This window comes from Lissotriton helveticus, chromosome 11, assembly GCF_964261635.1.
Source record: "Lissotriton helveticus chromosome 11, aLisHel1.1, whole genome shotgun sequence".
Lineage (NCBI taxonomy): Eukaryota > Metazoa > Chordata > Amphibia > Caudata > Salamandridae > Lissotriton > Lissotriton helveticus.
In genome coordinates, this window is record NC_136072.1 from 401458789 (window position 1) to 401477900 (window position 19112).

At 48.6% G+C, this 19112-nt stretch overlaps 1 protein-coding gene across 5 annotated transcripts in view; it reads left to right on the forward strand.

Annotated features, from left to right (window-relative positions):
- The window catches only part of DZIP1L (DAZ interacting zinc finger protein 1 like), a 796975-nt gene that overhangs the window by 497233 nt on the left and 280630 nt on the right, over positions 1 to 19112 (forward strand). For all 5 annotated transcript variants that reach the window (XM_078665844.1, XM_078665841.1, XM_078665843.1 and 2 more), the window contains one exon: positions 1714 to 1827. In XM_078665844.1, coding sequence (XP_078521970.1) covers positions 1714 to 1827 — 114 coding nt within the window. The remainder of the gene's footprint in view (positions 1 to 1713; positions 1828 to 19112) is intronic.

Here is a 19112-nt window from a genome sequence, read left to right on the forward strand (position 1 = left end):
ACACCGACGTGGGTCTAACAAGGAGTCGGTGACGTCAGACGGAGTCGCGCGCGATGCCGTGCTCCTGTGACGTCGTCAACGCCGGCGTGCTACGAAGAAAAATTCTGAATGCTGCTGACGCAAGGGGGATATTCACAAGGTGAGGAATCCACACGGCAGATGTATCTATCAGAAAAGCCAACACTGTCATCGGTGTGGGTTCGTTAATATGAGGTGTTTGATAAAAAACACCATATGTTTTAATTAAGCCATTATGTAGCAGGGTAACTCGTTTTTACCAGTGCCCGGTACATATCTTCCAATGGCTTCCCTGTTCACTTGTACTGTCAGTAATTGAACTGGCCAGCACAGGGGCATATCTGCTCTTGCAGATATGTCCTCACCCTGCATTAGGGCTGTAAAGCCTACTGTAGGGGTGACTTACCAATATTACATGCAGTGTTTAGAGGCATAGCACACTAGTGTGTGCCATGCTGTGTTTTAACTTTTTAGAGCACCATATCACGCAGCCTGCGGTGGCAGTTTGTATGAGTTTGCCAAGTGACTTAGAATGGTACCAGAGGTACCACTTACTAGGAGCTCACAGAGGTGCTAAAGGCCTTGTCCCTTGGGGATCAAGTGACGAGTTCTCTTGTTTTGGGGAAAAAATACAGGAACTAGGGACCTGTTTAGCAGGAACCCAGTGCACTCCAGTCAAAGTTGAATTACATTCCAGGCAAAAAGTCAGTGGACCACTGCAACAAAAACCCAGTTTCCAACAGTAGGTGAACCAAGTAGCAAAATCTATGGGTCTTTTTATTTTTCGATTTTATTCAATGCAGTCCCTTTTTATCCCCTCTTCCCCTGTTGTGCTAGGGTCTCTGGGGATGTGTCCCCTGTCCCATTATAGGTCCTTTCATTTTCTTTGTTCAGATACAGTGGCCAAGTCCTTGCATCGTATAATTGTGGCCACAACATATTCCTGAAGTTGCAGTCACCCATTGAAGTGCTTCAGTGCGTGAACCCTGGTTAGGGTTTTGGTTATAAATGGCAGACTAGAAAATCAATCAGATTGAAATGTTTTTCAACATTTGGTTCTACAAACCGAGGTTCATGAACCTCTATGAACTATTGGTCCACATAGTTTTATAAATGTACTTTATCAAGCTCAAAAGTAAATGTAAATACTAATGTGTCAAAATCTACTTAATGGTTTTATCATCAAACCAAACGAAGGCACTACTTGTGCAAAGTTCTACCTTCTTTCCAAGTTTGATGTCATTGCATTTAACTGTGACGTAACAATAACCACACAGATACTATTGACTGTGTATTATGTATGTGTATGTATATATATATATATATATATATATATATATATATATATATATATATATATATATATATATATATACATATATATAAAATACATACATAAAAAAACACACACACACATATATGTATATGTGTATGTATGTATATATATATATATATATATATATATATATATATACATACACATACACATATGTGTGTGTGTGTGTTTTTATATGTATGTATTTTTACATTTGTTTATCTTTTTATTACAAATTCTTATTAAAACATGAGATTGATGATAGGGGTAACTTCCTCTGACCACTGACCTAAATAGTTTAACCCGATGGACCGTAAATCAGCTGTGCTATCTATCAAAGTGGGGTGTAAAATCACATTTTTTTTTCTCACCCGGTACAGTGAATCCAGTAGTCAAAAAGCCACAGCACAAAGAGCTGAAGGAGGAGGTGGAGAAGAATTTTGAGGATGATGGAGTGGAGACGGAAGAGGAGGAAGAAGAAGAGACAGACACTGGTAATTCAATACAAGTAATGAATGTGTATGCATATGTCAAAAGAATCATGACTACTGTTTTACATTTTACTCTTGAACCACAATAATACTTAAATAAATCCAAAACAGTAAAGAGTTCTTCTGAAGATATGAAGAGATCACAACTGAAACCAATGAATAGGGACAACTGTGGACTTGTTAGCTCTGCTCTTAAAGAGATCAGTAGCGTTGGGTGAATGTAAATTTCTCTTACGCCTCTTTTGAAAGTGGTTGAAAATATCCTTGAGCTGCAGAAAGGATCTGAAAAGACAAGGGAGAACTAAAGACCAACTGCTGTTAATTCAAGTAGGAACTCTTGTGCAGAGTTCCCTTTGAACTGCCACTGCTCGAAAGAAAAAACTTGGAAGACTCTCCAATTAAAATGTTCTCTGTTGGAACCTAAATATGTCAGGTCACCTAGGGTAGCCTGGCCTAGGGTAAGACAAAATCACTAGAGGCACATGTGTAAAGGTTGCAGACCACACAGCAGTAATTCAATGCAATAACACGCAAAAACGACACTACACCAAAATTTGTGTAAAAATACGAGCTTGTTTATAAAAATATTCTCTGCTCTCTTGTCTTCAGATATCACAGTTCAGTACATTACATTTATCCATGAAATTATGAAGATTTTCAAAGTTGCCAAATTATGTCATTAATCAGCATTAACAGCACATTACATTAGTCTCCAAACTTTGCTAGACTTGACTACTCTGAAGGGTTTTATACCTTTACCCCCTCTCCACCATTGACTCCAGAAGAATGGGCTAGCCTCACTCACTTTAGTTTCTCCAAGCAAGGGGAGGTTGGAATATAGTTATTTAATCACAAAACGGGGAACATCCTACATTCAAAGTTAAGTTTCAGAAGATCCTTTCAAGAAACTAGATGGGCATTACCCAGTACTAGCCCAATCCTAATATAGCCAACCGGAAGTCTTTGCTCCTTTAAGAGAGACGCTAAAGCCTCCAAGTTCCCCCTCACGACCTCTCCTTACTTTGTTTTATGTTGGGCCCACCGGCCGGTGTCTCCGTTTGCTGGGGGGGAAAAAGACAAAAGGACCCAGACTCCTCCGGCCGAAGTTGCGTCCCCTCGTCCCTCCTCCTCGTTAGCGCGGAGTCAGGGAAAGAGGACACACCAGTCGCACCTCTCCGCTTGAAGTGCGCTCTCCTTTGGAAACCGGGCCGCCCCGCTCCCTCTCTTCTCAGAGAAGCAGGGGCCCGCCTTGATGTAGCTCCCGATTTAGAAAAGGGGGTGGTGATGAACAGAGTGTCTGAATTAAGCAGACCACTCTTACCCAGTCCAAAGATCAGGGCTTGATCCATCACCGTTATTTAGCTCACTGCCCCATCCCAGCTCAGAACCTGGCTATATGCAAATTAGTCTGTCCCTGGCCCAGTGCATCATGGGAACAGGGCAGACCAAACTACCAAGCCAATTCTTCACCAGAAAGGATACAAGCTACCGGGGACCGGTTTCTGGCATTTCAGCCTCGTCGGCCCGGCTTGCTTGAATCCTGATGGAGCAGTGAGCAAGGGACTCATGTCTGAGTATACCCTGCCACACCTATAGTGGCCAAAAACGATTTAGAAAAGGGGGTGGTGATGAACAGAGTGTCTGAATTAAGCAGACCACTCTTACCCAGTCCAAAGATCAGGGCTTGATCCATCACCGTTATTTAGCTCACTGCCCCATCCCAGCTCAGAACCTGGCTATATGCAAATTAGTCTGTCCCTGGCCCAGTGCATCATGGGAACAGGGCAGACCAAACTACCAAGCCTATTCTTCACCAGAAAGGATACAAGCTACCGGGGACCGGTTTCTGGCATTTCAGCCTCGTCGGCCCGGCTTGCTTGAATCCTGATGGAGCAGTGAGCAAGGGACTCATGTCTGAGTATACCCTGCCACACCTATACTGGCCAAAAACGATTTAGAAAAGGGGGTGGTGATGAACAGAGTGTCTGAATTAAGCAGACCACTCTTACCCAGTCCAAAGATCAGGGCTTGATCCATCACCGTTATTTAGCTCACTGCCCCATCCCAGCTCAGAACCTGGCTATATGCAAATTAGTCTGTCCCTGGCCCAGTGCATCATGGGAACAGGGCAGACGAAACTACCAAGCCAATTCTTCACCAGAAAGGATACAAGCTACCGGGGACCGGTTTCTGGCATTTCAGCCTCGTCGGCCCGGCTTGCTTGAATCCTGATGGAGCAGTGAGCAAGGGACTCATGTCTGAGTATACCCTGCCACACCTATAGTGGCCAAAAACGATTTAGAAAAGGGGGTGGTGATGAACAGAGTGTCTGAATTAAGCAGACCACTCTTACCCAGTCCAAAGATCAGGGCTTGATCCATCACCGTTATTTAGCTCACTGCCCCATCCCAGCTCAGAACCTGGCTATATGCAAATTAGTCTGTCCCTGGCCCAGTGCATCATGGGAACAGGGCAGACCAAACTACCAAGCCAATTCTTCACCAGAAAGGATACAAGCTACCGGGGAACCGGTTTCTGGCATTCAGAGACTCTGTCCATCACCACCCCTTGTTGTAAATAATTTTGTACACCCTAAGCGTGGAAGGGTATACTCAGATGTGAGTCCCTTGCTCATTGCACCATCAGGATTCAAGCAAGCCGGGCCGAAGACGGCTGAAATGCCAGAAACCGGTCCCCGGAAGCTTGTTTCCTTCCCAGTGTAAGAATTGGCTTTTGTAGTCTGGTCTGCCCTGTTCCCATGATGCACTGGGCCAGGGACAGACTAATTTGCATACAGCCAGGTTCTGAAACTGGGATGGTGCAATGAGCTAAAAAACGGTGTTGGATCTAGCCCTGATCTCTTGACTGGGTGAGAGTACTCTGCTTAATTCAGAGACTCTGTCCATCACCACCCCTTGTTGTAAATAATTTTGATGTAGCTCCCAGCGCTTAAGCGGGAAGCCCGGTGCTCGGCGGCTGCTCCCCGAAGATCACCTCACCGGCTGCTGACAGGATTTCCCCCGCGAGGACGCAATCGCGCATGCTCGGGGAGTAAGCGGATCAGCCAACAGAGTCTGCTCCGCAGCGGCCTGCTCGGTCCTAGGCCCCTCCTGTGATGGATCACCAGTTCAACTTGGAATATGCGCAGTGGCGCCGGGCACTATACAGCTAGCCCCCTTTTTCTCTTTCTTAAAGCAGCGCTGTCACGGAAGCGCGATCAGCGCCCCAGGGGTCCCGCTCACGGCGGAATCAGGGAAGACGGCTCAGCCCCAATAACCCTGTCATCCCACTCTTTCTCCTCACGAGTGGGGAGGTTTGCTCACACGCTGCAGGACCAAACACCGGTAAGGGGGTCTCGGCGTCACGCAGGGCAGGAACCTGCTTCACACCATGGAGAGAGGGGGTTAGAGGTGGAATCTCTCACATTTGGGCCCCCAGATCTCCAGTTACAGCAGTAATCCACTAACCCTCCATACTGGACAGGAACAGGTGCACAGGAGAACTCCTTGTTTGGTTCCCACAACAGGGATCTCCGCAGCTCCACAGTCCACTGGGATTGACCCCTTCACCTAACTTGGGCACCTCCCTGACCAGGGTCAGCAGGACAAAACTAACTCGGCTAGGACAGCAGGAATGGGGGGCGGGGAACCCAGACAGAGGGCAACCCTTGTAGAGCAGTCCACCCTTAAGGACCCTACCCCTTCCAGACCTCAGCCTTCACTCTAGCTGTTCCTCACTGGCAAGACAAAATGGTTGCCCAGCATTCCACCTTTTATAGGCTGACCCTCAGAGGTCCAGAAGGGACCAGAAGGTTCTGGAATGCCCTACTCTATCCTATGGGACAGGTTCTAGGTATGTCAGTTATGACAGTTGGTAGCCATCATTTTGTGACTCCAAAGAAATTCCTGTCAGGAAAGGCCTCTAGGCCTGAGGTGAAAAACTATAAGGGCGAAAGAGCACCTATCCCCTAGTCCAACACCTTGAAAAATCTAGTGGACACAAAAATGAATAAGGTTATGAGGGGCAAAAAGGGAACAAAAATAAATAATAAATTGGAGGGACTACGCAAAGGGCCAGACAGGTCTAACACGCGTCCCCCCCCAGCTGAAAGTGGGGAGAGCTACCCAACCCCTTGGGAGTCCTCATCACTAAGGCGGAAATACCTGGAGAGACCGTCTGCATTGGCGTGGTCCACTCCAGGCCGATGTTCCACCCGGAAGTCCATTCCCTGTAGGGAGATGGACCATCTCAGCAACTTGGGATTCTCCCCCTTCATCTGCATTAGCCAACGAAGGGGTCGGTGGTCAGTCTGAACCAGGAAGTGCGAGCCAAACAGGTATGGCCGCAGCTTCTTCAGAGCCCACACCACCGCAAAAGCTTCCCTTTCAATGGCACTCCACTTCTGTTCCCGGGGAAGCAGACTCCTAGATAGGAAGACTACAGGCTGATCCAGGCCCTCTTCATTCAGTTGCGATAACATTGCCCCAATGCCATGTTCTGATGCATCTGTCTGGACAATGAACTCCTTGGAGAAGTCTGGGGCCCTCAGGACCGGTGCTGCACACATTGCCTGCTTCAACTTTTCAAAGGCTTGCTGACAAGCCTCCGTCCAAACTACCCGTCGAGGTTGTTTCTTTGAGGTGAGCTCTGTGAGGGGCGCTACAATAGTGCCATACCCCTTCACAAAGCGACGGTAGTAGCCTGTGAGACCCAGGAAAGCTCGGGCCTCAGTCTGTGTCTTGGGGGGGTTCCCAGGCCATGATTGCCTCAATCTTTGCCTGCAGGGGCTGCACTGTCCCCCTACCCACCAAGTGTCCAAGGTACACAACCGACCCCTGCCCAATCTGACATTTGCTGGCCTTGATTGTCAATCCAGCTTGTTTCAGGGCCTGGAGAACTGCTTGCAAATGTTGCAAATGGTCCTCCCAACTGCTACTGAAGACAGCAATGTCATCCAGATAGGCAGCGGAGAAACCCTCCATTCCGGAGAGGACCTGATTCACCAGCCGCTGAAAAGTGGCAGGTGCGTTTTTGAGCCCAAAGGGCATCACACAAAATTGGAAGTGTCCCTCAGGCGTGGAAAAGGCTGACCTTTCCTTTGCTCCATTTGTCAAGGAGATCTGCCAGTACCCTGAAGTGAGGTCAAAGGTACTTAGGTATTGGGCAGCTCCTAGCCGGTCAATTAACTCATCCGCCCTAGGGATCGGATGGGCATCAGTTTTTGTAACTGAGTTCAGTCCCCGGTAATCCACACAGAACCTCAGTTCTGGCGTGGTGCCTGGTGGAGCGGCTTTTGGCACGAGCACCACCGGGCTGGACCAGGGGCTGTTGGAAGGTTCTATAACTCCTAGCTCTAGCATCTTGGCAACCTCTCCATGGATGCTAGCCTTCACCTTGTCGGACAGCCGGTAGGTCTTTGACTTCACTGGTGGGCTGTCCCCTGTGTCCACATCATGGATACACAGGTGAGTCCTTCCCGGGACAAGGGAGAACAACGTAGAGTACTGCTCCAGTATCTGGCAACAGTCTTCCCGCTGTTCATGAGTTAGGGTGGGAGAGAGAATCACTCCCTCCACTGACCCATCCTTTTCTTGAGACGAGAACAAGTCTGGGAGAGGTTCACTTTCCACTTCCTCTCCCCCATCAGTCACCATCATTAAGATGACCTCGGGCCTCTCATGGTGGGGTTTGAGTCGGTTGGCATGAAGCACCCGTAGGGGCTGTCGTGGGGTCTTAAGGTCCACCAGGTATGTGGCCTTACCCTTCTTCTCCAACACCTCAAAGGGGCCTGTCCAGCGATCCTGGAGGGCACTAAGCTCTCCAGGCTTCATCACCCACACTTGTTGGCCAGGCTCCAATTCCACCTGGTGAGCATTGTGGTCATACCACTCTTTCATGACTGCCTGGCTGGCCTCCAAGTTGTCAGAAGCTTGCTTCCACAACTTCGCCATTTGGCTCCTGAAGGCCAGCATGTAGCTCACCACATCCTGGGGGGGTTTCCTGGGAGACTTTTCCCAACCATCCTTCACCAGGCTGAGAGGACCGCGTACAGGGTGCCCATACAGAAGTTCAAAGGGGCTGAAGCCCACTCCCTTCTGTGGCACTTCCCTGTAGGAGAATAGCAAACAGGGTAGGAGGACGTCCCATTTCCTCTGCAGACTTTCAGGCAGACTTCTGATCATGCCCTTCAAGGTCTTGTTGAACCTCTCGACCAGTCCATTGGACTGGGGGTGATAGGGAGTGGTGAACCGGTAGGTCACTCCACACTCCTTCCACATTGCCCGCATGTATGCTGACATAAAGTTGGTCCCCCTGTCGGACACAACTTCCTTGGGGAATCCCACTCGGGTAAAGATCCCCATCAGGGCCCTAGCCACCACAGGTGCAGTGACAGTCCTCAGATGAATTGCCTCTGGGTACCGTGTGGCATGATCCACCAGAACCAGGATAAACCTGTGACCAGCTGTTGTTGGTGCATCCAATGGCCCTACAATGTCGATGCCCACCCTTTCAAAGGGGGTGCTAACGACTGGAAGTGGTTCCAGGGGAGCTTTCAGCTTCACTCCTGTTTTCCCACTGGCCTGGCAGGATACACATGTCCGACAGTAAGTGTTGGACGCCACTTTCATCTGAGGCCAGTAAAAGTGGGGGACAAGCCGAGCAAAGGTCTTGTCCTGACCTAAGTGTCCTGCCAAGGGTATTGCATGAGCCAATTCCAGCAGAAAGGCTCGGTATTGTTGCGGGACTACCAAGGCCCTTGATGAACCAGGTAAGGGTACCTTGGGTTCACTGTAGAGGAGTCCATCCTCCCAGTAAATATGGTAGTGTCCCGTAACATCAACTGCTGCCTGGGCTTCAGCCTGTCGCCTCAGTCCCTCCAGGGTAGGGCACTCCCTCTGCCCCTTACAGAATTCCTCTCTAGTAGGCCCCCCTCCACATGCCACTCAGCAGGGATGGGTTGGTCCTCCAGAGAGACTACTTCCCCCTCCACGGACTCCTGGTCCACCACCGCAGGTGGCCGATCTGTCACATGGGGTGTGGAAGTCGAAGCAGGCTCTTCCTGTCTTCGGGTCTGTCCCTTTTTGGCAGCGGGTTGGGCCTTTGTTCCAGGCTCCAACCCAAGCGAACTCCCTCTCCGGGCAGTCGCAGACCTTGTGCTCACACAGGCCCAGTCAGGTGTACCCAGCATCGCAGAGTGCGTCCGGTATTCCACCTCTCTCCAAGCGTTGTGCTCCATATCATTCCCCAGCAGACAATCAACTGGCACGGCAGGGCTTACGGCAACTCGAAGTGAACCTGTAACCCCGTCCCACTCAAAGGGAACCTCAGCCACGGGATAGTGGCCCATTCTGCCGTCAGCCATCGCGGCGGGGTGGAGTACATTGGGAATCACCTGCTCTGGAGACACCAGTTGACTTCTCACCATAGTCATACTGGCTCCTGTATCTCTCAGAGCCTCCCCTCTCTGGCCATTGATGGTGACCCATTGCCCATACTTAACAGTATTTGGGGGCACCTGGATATTAGGAACCATCTCCCGTTCCCCCAGGGACACTAAGGTGACACCCGCCCACTCACCCCCCTTATCTAAGGGCAACTCCTCCCCGAGCGCTACACTAGCTACTCCCGGTGGTTTTCCTCCGGTGGGAGGGGGTGGTCTCTTTGGGCATCTGACATCTCCCTTATAATGTCCAACACCACCACACTCGAAGCAGTGGAGAACCCTTGGCTGCTGGCTTTGGCCAGGATTAGGGTTCCTGGGCGGGTTTGCCTTAGGGGTGAAACCTGTTCCCTTTCCCTGGAAATTGTTTTGGGGACCTTTAGGGAACTCCCGCTTTTTATCTCCCCCCTCCTTCTTCTGAGGGGCGCCCTGTCCGGCCTTTTGGGAATCCCCTCCAGTCCCCTTTGAGGACACCCGGGTACTTGCCCAGATGTCCGCCTCCTCTGCAAGCTTCCGGGGATTGGTCAGCTTGCTGTCCACCAGGTGTTGGCGCAGCTCGGGAAAGCATTTCTAGAGGAGGTGCTCTTTCAAACATAGATCATACAACCCCTCATAATCCTTCACCTCACTGCCCTTGACCCAGCCCTCTAATGCCTTTCTTGCATAATCAAGGAAGTCCACCCAGTTCTGGGTGCTTAACTTGTGGCTCCCCCTGAACTTCTGGCGATACCTTTCTGGGGTAAGCCCAAACTTCCTGACCAATGCTAGCTTCATGGTGGGGTAGTTGGTCTGCTCCTCTGATTCCAAGGCCAGCAAGGTGTCCCGACCAGTAGGAGGCATGTACTTATACAACCCACCCCCCAGTGCTTCTCCTGGATCCCATGGGCTCTTAAGGAGACCTCATAGGCTGCCAGCCACTTGGCTATGTCATCCCCCTGACTATAGCTGGCAATTATATCCTTAGGCAGGTAGGGTCTGGACTCCCTGGTTGGTTCTCTGGTTTCGCTGCCACCATTTGGAGTTGGAAAGGGTCCCCGTTGCAGGGCCTGGAGTTCTAACTCTTTTAGTTTGAATTCATGAGCCATTCTCCGCTCTTCCTTCTCGTGTTCTAACCTCCTCCCCTCCCTCTTTTCTTCCAACTCCATTTTTGCTATTTCCCACCTTAACAGTCTATCCTCTCTCCTGTCAGCTAACGCGGTTTCTGACAACCCTCTCGATGACACACTGCTGCCCTCCCGTGAGGTTGCCTTGGGGCTGATTGACATCTCACCCACCCCCGGGGGACATTCCGCAGTCCTATCAATGACAGTACCTCTGTCCGATTCCTCCTCTTCCACCGTTCCCTCCTCATTGCGCGCTTCCACCCAAGCCCTCAAACTGGTCTGGAGTTCCCCCTTCTTGGCACCACGCTTAAAGAACACTCCCAATTGTTGACAGAAATCTTTTAGCTGGGCCAATGAATAAGTGTCCAGTTTTTCCAGTGCAAATTCCATTTTGCAAAAGGCAACACAAGGTTAGGCACACAAAAAGAATAGAGTGGCAAGGGCAACCTGAAGCTACCTCCACCCCACCAGGAACAAATTTGGAAAAACAAAAGTAAAAATTAGGAGGGCCGCTACGAGAAAACTCCAGGTGTAGGCAAGTGGATTACACTAAATTACTACAGAGTAGTTGCAACCACAGTCAAGATCCCACCGCTAGACACCAACATGTTGGAACCTAAATATGTCAGGTCACCTAGGGTAGCCTGGCCTAGGGTAAGACAAAATCACTAGAGGCACATGTGTAAAGGTTGCAGACCACCCAGCAGTAATTCAATGCAATAACACGCAAAAATGACACTACACCAAAATTTGTGTAAAAATACGAGCTTGTTTATAAAAATATTCTCTGCTCTCTTGTCTTCAGATATCACAGTTCAGTACATTACATTTATCCATGAAATTATGAAGATTTTCAAAGTTGCCAAATTATGTCATTAATCAGCATTAACAGCACATTACATTAGTCTCCAAACTTTGCTAGACTTGACTCCTCTGAAGGGTTTTATACCTTTACCCCCTCTCCACCATTGACTCCAGAAGAATGGGCTAGCCTCACTCACTTTAGTTTCTCTAAGCAAGGGAAGGTTGGAATATAGTTATTTAATAACAAAACGGGGAACATCCTACATTCAAAGTTAAGTTTCAGAAGATCCTTTCAAGAAACTAGATGGGCATTACCCAGTACTATCCCAATCCTAATATAGCCAACTGGAAGTCTTTGCTCCTTTAAGAGAGACGCTAAAGCCTCCAAGTTCCCCCTCACGACCTCTCCTTACTTTGTTTTATGTTGGGCCCACCGGCCGGTGTCTCCGTTTGCTGGGGGGGAAAAAGACAAAAGGACCCAGACTCCTCCGGCCGAAGTTGCGTCCCCTCGTCCCTCCTCCTCGTTAGCGCGGAGTCAGGGAAAGAGGACACACCAGTCGCACCTCTCCGCTTGAAGTGCACTCTCCTTTGGAAACCGGGCCGCCCCGCTCCCTCTCTTCTCAGAGAAGCAGGGCCCGCCTTGATGTAGCTCCCAGCGCTTAAGCGGGAAGCCCGGTGCTCGGCGGCTGCTCCCCGAAGATCTCCTCACCGGCTGCTGACAGGATTTCCCCGCGAGGACGCAATCGCGCATGCGCGGGGAGTAAGCGGATCAGCCAACAGAGTCTGCTCCGCAGCGGCCTGCTCGGTCCTAGGCCCCTCCTGCGATGGATCACCAGTTCAACTTGGAATATGCGCAGTGGCGCCGGGCACTATACAGCTAGCCCCCTTTTTCTCTTTCTTAAAGCAGCGCTGTCACGGAAGCGCGATCAGCGCCCCAGGGGTCCCGCTCACGGCGGAATCAGGGAAGACGGCTCAGCCCCAATAACCCTGTCATCCCACTCTTTCTCCTCACGAGTGGGGAGGTTTGCTCACACGCTGCAGGACCAAACACACCGGTAAGGGGGTCTCGGCGTCACGCAGGGCAGGAACCTGCTTCACACCATGGAGAGAGGGGGTTAGAGGTGGAATCCCTCACATTTGGGCCCCCAGATCTCCAGTTACAGCAGTAATCCACTAACCATCCATACTGGACAGGAACAGGTGCACAGGAGAACTCCTTGTTTGGTTCCCACAGCAGGGATCTCCGCAGCTCCACAGTCCACTGGGATTGACCCCTTCACCTAACTTGGGCACCTCCCTGACCAGGGTCAGCAGGACGAAACTAACTCGGCTAGGACAGCAGGAATGGGGGGCGGGGAACCCAGACAGAGGGCAACCCTTGTAGAGCAGTCCACCCTTAAGGACCCTACCCCTTCCAGACCTCAGCCTTCACTCTAGCTGTTCCTCACTGGCAAGACAAAATGGTTGCCCAGCATTCCGCCTTTTATAGGCTGACCCTCAGAGGTCCAGAAGGGACCAGAAGGTTCTGGAATGCCCTACTCTATCCTATGGGACAGGTTCTAGGTATGTCAGTTATGACAGTTGGTAGCCACCATTTTGTGACTCCAAAGAAATTCCTGTCAGGAAAGGCCTCTAGGCCTGAGGTGAAAAACTATAAGGGCGAAAGAGCACCTATCCCCTAGACCAACACCTTGAAAAATCTAGTGGACACAAAAATGAATAAGGTTATGAGGGGCAAAAAGGGAACAAAAATAAATAATAAATTGGAGGGACTACGCAAAGGGCCAGACAGGTCTAACATTCTCCATTTGTTCTGCTTGTTTCTATTGAGAAGATTCCAAAGCACGTAAGCACTGCCCTTCCCCTTCACCCTTACAGACGGGGGGATAAATCTGACCTCTTGTGTCGGCTCCTGGGGCCCTTTAGTGGCTCGTGGATGGGAGCCGCATACAAAGAAAGAAGGGGTAGTGGTGCAAGCTTGGACCTGAGCCAAGTAGAACCCAAGAGCATTCCTCACTGTGCCCCCAGTCAGAGAATCCGCAAAACCTGGAGACCTGGGGGAAAAGGTATTTTCAGCATGGAGTCTTGCTCCACTTTCTGTGAATGTAACCTGTTGGTAAAGTTCACCCACGCACTGGTGAAAGTGTCTACCATGGTGGTCTACTGGAACACCTGAAAGATCATTTTGAAGAGGTGGCTACGGATGGCCAGGAACGCCTCCAGCCAGTTAATTAGAGCTGGTGTGCATACCACAGACTCTGTGGTAAAGGCCATGGGTTCCTCGGGTGCCACCCCTTCCCATTCATTTAATTCAGAAGATTAACTTCGCATTCAGCAATGGGAGGCAGCTGCCCTATTGGAAAAAGGAGCAGTGGTGTTTGTTTCAGGTTCTGAACTGGGATGGTGCAGTGAGCTAAAAAACGGTGATGGATCAAGCCCTGATCTGTTGACTGGGTAGGAGTGTTCTGATTAACTCAGATACTCTGTCCATCACCACCCCCTTTTTGAAACTATTGGAAAAAGAAGCAGTGGTGTTTGTTTCAGCTCTGGAAATCAAAGAGAAGTATTACTCCTGCTATTTCCTGGTTCCAAGAAGGGATGATTCTGCATCTGATTCTTGACCTCATGCTCTTGAACGTTTACCAATGCAAGGAAAAGTGTAAGATGCTGTCACTAGTTCAGATGCTTTTGACGCTGGAAGCGGAAGACTAGGCGGTGTCTCTCAACTTGCAGTGAGCATATTTCTACAAACCTATTCTTTAGTCACACATGAGGTTCCTGCCTTTCTTGGTAGGTTCCACAGTGTACAAGTTTGTGTTTCCTCCAGTCTGGACTGACATTGGGAGCCAGAACCTTCGCCAAAGCGATGACAGCCATTGCAGCACATTTACAAAGGTCATGTATTTCTGTGTTCCCGTACCTCGACAATTGACTGTTCAAAATAGGGTTGCTGCAGCTCCTGTCAGACCACCTAAAGGACACACATTCTTTCTTTTGGACTTGCTTTTTTTTTCATCAACATTCCCGAGGTGCAGTCCTGGACACAACTTCTTTATGAGATTTCCCACCTTCCCAGAGGATCTGGGACATTCAGATATGATTCTGGTGTTTTCGGAGGGAGCTCAAGTTCCAGTCATGACAATTCTTTGCCTGCTAAGTCTGCTGGCTTCCTGCATTTTGCTCATCACATTAAGGCTGCCACATGAAGAATTTCCTGCCGTGCCTCAATATTGCAGTGGTTCCATCACTAAGCGATCTAGGAGTACACAGCTACAGATGTCCTCTGGGAGAAACATTGTTTACAACGCTGTCTCCACAATGCAGTACCTTTAAAACGCGGTCATTACAAAGATCGCATTGTTACCACGCACACCATTACATTGCAAGTCATGTCAACGACTTGCTGTAGGGGGTGTGCTGGTGTCTGTTGTTGCACAAACTGGAGTAGGAATAGTAAATAATACTATTCCTAAATCCTGCGCGCCCCCTACAGCAATTCGTTGTAATGACTTGCAAAGTACTGGTTTGCATTGTAACAACGCAGTTGTTATAACGACCTCATTGTAGTGGCATGCAATGTGTTCACATTCATTGTAAGGAGACATACTCGTCCTCTGGTATTTGGTTGAGGAGAAACTTTCACAGGGGAAGCCCTATTACCTACCAAAACCAATTAATTCATGCAGTATGGGATTAAGATTGGTTTGTGGGTTCCTGATGTAAAATGTAACATTGTCTGCATATAGGGAGACTATTCTATGCTGTGTGGGATAATGGAGGGCTCGTTATGTTATGTTATGTTATGTTATGTTAAGCTACATTTATAAAGCGCACTGACACCGGAGGTTTCCTGGCGCTGAGATTGGGTATGTGGGTGATGGCAGAGGGCTAGTGGGAGTTCGAGAAGAGCCAGGTCTTTAAGCTCTTTCTGAAGCTCAGCAGGGTGTCAGAGGTTTTGATTTGTAAGGGGAGGGAGTTCCACAGTTTGGGTGCCAGATAGCTGAATCTGCGGCCACCTAGTTTCTTTAGTTTAACCACCGGAGTGGTGAGGAGGTGGAGATGGGCAGAACGGAGGTTACGGGCCGGGCAGTGCGAGTTGATGAGGGATTTCAAAAAGGCCGGGCACTTGGTCTGCCGGGCCTTATAAGTTAGGCAGCCGATTTTAAAAGCCGCCCTTTGTTCGATGGGCAGCCAGTGCAGCTTGGACAGAAGGGGTCTAGCAGATTGCCATTTAGGGGCTTTGCAGATGAGCCTTGCTGCCTGGTTATGCACCAACTGGAGACGATGGAGCAGGGACTTGGGTAGACCCCAGTGAAGAGAGTTGGAGAAGTCGAGGCGGGAGAGAACAAGGGAAATGACAATTTGCACCAATGCTTCATGGGAGAGCAGGTGGGAGATTTTACGAATTTTTCGTAACTGGAACATACTGGCTGAGATGATGGCTCCGACATGGGTTTTAAGAGAGAGGTCGGCATCGATGGTAACGCCCAGGCTTTTTACCGAGCTCGACGGGCTAGGAGGTGTACCTAGCTCATTTGGCCAGAAGTGTGGGCCCCAATATGCCGGGCTTGTGCCAGGCAAGATGAGTTCCGTTTTTTCGGGGTTTAATTTGAGCTGGTTGGAAATCATCCATTGTTGGATGTGGATCATCACTGCCTGAAAATCAGATGCCGCATCAGGGGTGTCTAAGGGGAAGATAATCTGCAGGTCATCTGCATAGTTAAGGACAGTGCATTTCCAGTTTCTCAGTGAATGGATTAATGGCCGAAGGTATAGGTTAAACAGTAATGGTTCCGGATGATGTTCCGGATGATGTTGTCTCAATGTAGCCGCTAATGGCTCGATAGCGAGTGCAAAGAGAAGGAGCGATAATGGGCCCCACTGTCTTGTTCCCCGTGCGATTAAGGGCAAGTACACACCATTGATGAGGTCCTTCGCCCTCGGTTGAGTGTCTAATAATCTCACCCAGGAGAAGAAGCATGCCCATTGATTGTAATATGCCAAGGAGGTAACCCCCATTACTGCCAGCTCAGGGTTCATGTCTTCCATCACGGAAAAGAGGGTACGGAGATTGTAACACGTGGCCTGACCAGGAATAAAACCCGCCTGATCAGGTAGTACTAAAGACTCCATTAGAAGACTTAATCAATTGCAAATCACCTTGGCTGTGGCCACCTTATTGTCATCTAGAGGAGATGAAGATCAGAAGCCTCTGTTTTTCACAAGAGCCAGTTTAGAACTTCATCTTGCTCAACCAACGAGCGATTCAGGTTTTTTCAGGTTTCATAGTCTTTATTTCGATTTAGAAAATCATAAAAGACACATTGTAACATATTTTAAAAATTCCAAAATTTTCAGATAATCTTAACGGTATACATTTGAAATAGTTATAATTTAAAAATACCCCAACATCAACTTAATACAAGAACTAAACGGAGTAAAAAGAACTTAAACAAAACAAAACCACATTTAAATTTTTTTTAAATATTATTAAACTACATGGAATACAAAGACAGACATGTCCAAAGCATCAGAAATTTATAAAATGCAAAGGATTTAAGAAATACAAATAAACAAAACCATTCCTAATACAGGATACATAATACATTGTTATTCTATGTTGAAGAGGGAGGAAAACAGTTGATCTTAAAGTGGGGGCGGCGGAGGCTCTAACAAAATATGTATCTACTTTTTTGACCTGATAATCCAAGCCCACCCTAGGAATTTGGCTAGGCTCACCACAATCACCTCAGAGGTGTTGGTTCTTAAAACCCAAACAGCCTCAACAGACTTTCTAAAAGGGAGGCGCTGGAACAGGGGTTTTAGCCATTTAGTTTGCGGTGCTTTGTAGTTAGGGCAGGCAAACAAAAAATGGCCCTCGGTTTCCTTGTGACATGGACACCATCTACAAAAATCAGTAGCACCATTGGTCCACTTATTTGTGAAGGTGTTTAATGGCAAAGCTCCTACCCGAAACTGATGGTAGAGTTTCTTATCCAGCGGGTTAGTAATGACATCCCAATAAGACTCACAGGAGGGATCCAACTTGAAGGTCAGAAACCTTCCCGTGAGACTAGTGGAACTGGAGACTGAAACACGTTTTTGGCGGAGCGAAGCCCAATACAATGCCTTGAATTCCGGTTTGGAAGGAAAAGCGCTAGTGCTAGGAGATATCCACAACTGTTCGAGCCCCATATCTACTAGAATGTTTTTTACCATTATAAGCCCAGGGATTCTCCCAGAGCCCCTGATTGACCTGACTTCAGCCAGTTCCTTTGCGAAAAGGGTGAGATCGGGGGAGGTCCATATGCAATTGGAGCCGCATTCACCCAACCCTGAAAACTTTCCTACCCTCCTTTTGTAGCCGATCTGTTCAAATCTTTACAGACAACTTGACTGTGGTGTGCTATATCAAAAGGCAGAGAGGTGGGGTTGTCTCATTATTCCTGCCTGGAAGCTCTGAGGCTTTGGTGGAAGCGCAAATGCATGCAATCTGTCAGGTTGCAATCCACCCGACAGGCTCACTGAACTCCTGAGTTGGTGTCATCTTGCTGACCATGAGTGGCATCACCACCAGAAATGATTCAAAACATCTTTAACCTGTGGAGCTCTCCTAAGATGAACCGCTTGGCCAATTGCAAGAACACCGACTGCCCACAGTTATGTGCCCTCCAGCCTTCATTGCATGGGGCTTTGGGCAATGCATTTCGGTTGGTGTCATATTTTTAGCTTCACTATGCATTTCCCTCCATAGCTTTAAGGCTTCAGCTTTTGAGGAAATTGAGCCAAAACTGGGTCCAACTTCAGATTGCACAGGATTGCCACCAGTGGTGTGGCATACAGACCACTTGAGTGTTTCCATGTGTCCTTTTTCCTTGCTACCTCTCAGGGCAGAAGAAATCAGAGGAGAATGAATCGCAAATTCTGTTATTTTCAAAGTCTAGGGTTCTGGTATATCGAAGACCCTCATTCACATGCAACAAGTGGTACGGTATATCTTTGTTCTCTGCCCTGTTGGCTATGTGAGCAGCCTCATCTTTGGGCCTTTTATCACTCGAACACTGGGTTCTCCAAGTGTTCTCCTTTTTCCACTTGGAGGTAGACCGTCTTGTTATATGGGGTTATGTGGCCCTTAGGATACATTGTTGACATTGTTAAGTTAGCATGAGTTTGCTTGCCCTATTGTTGGAAATGGGATCCCTGGCTGGCCAGGGCTTTCGCCAAAGTCAGTCAGAGACCACCACTCCCAAGTCAGGGCAAGGGAGTTACACGCCAAGATAACCCCTGCTCACCCTCTAGGTAACGTGGTGCGAGCAGCAAGGCTAAACTTGGAGGCGATGTAAGTTAAGTATTTGCGCACGCACCCCAGCAACAACACCCAGGCCCACCACAAAGGAAACTCCACACAAGGTTATATAAAAATAGCCTTTGTATTACACCAAAACACATTAGATAAAACACACACTTTACAATGTGCCAGAGGCACGGGCAGAATTTACAGGGGATATGTACAAGACAGGGCCACCTGGACCACTGTCAGGCATCAGCACTTTCAGAAGTAACACTTTTTAGAAATAGCACTTAGAAGTTAGAATATAAAATGTAAAATTACTTTTGCACAAAATAGCACACAACCAGTAATCACTGGTAACCAGGACCTCACTAGCACCACCTGTACTAGGAAGAAAAACAACCACCTAAGTATCACAATACCTGTAGGGGTGTAAGAACATGGCACATGACGTATTAAAACACATTCAGAGGTGCAGGGGAGGAAAACACATGATGCACCAACAATACATTCAGAGGTGTAAGAACAAGGCACATGACGCATAAAAACACATTCAGAGGTGCAGAAAATGAACAATTGCGCCAAACTCACATTAGTCACCACCTGTGACTGTCCCTAGGCCAACTGGCCTCTCTAGGGCTAGGACGCC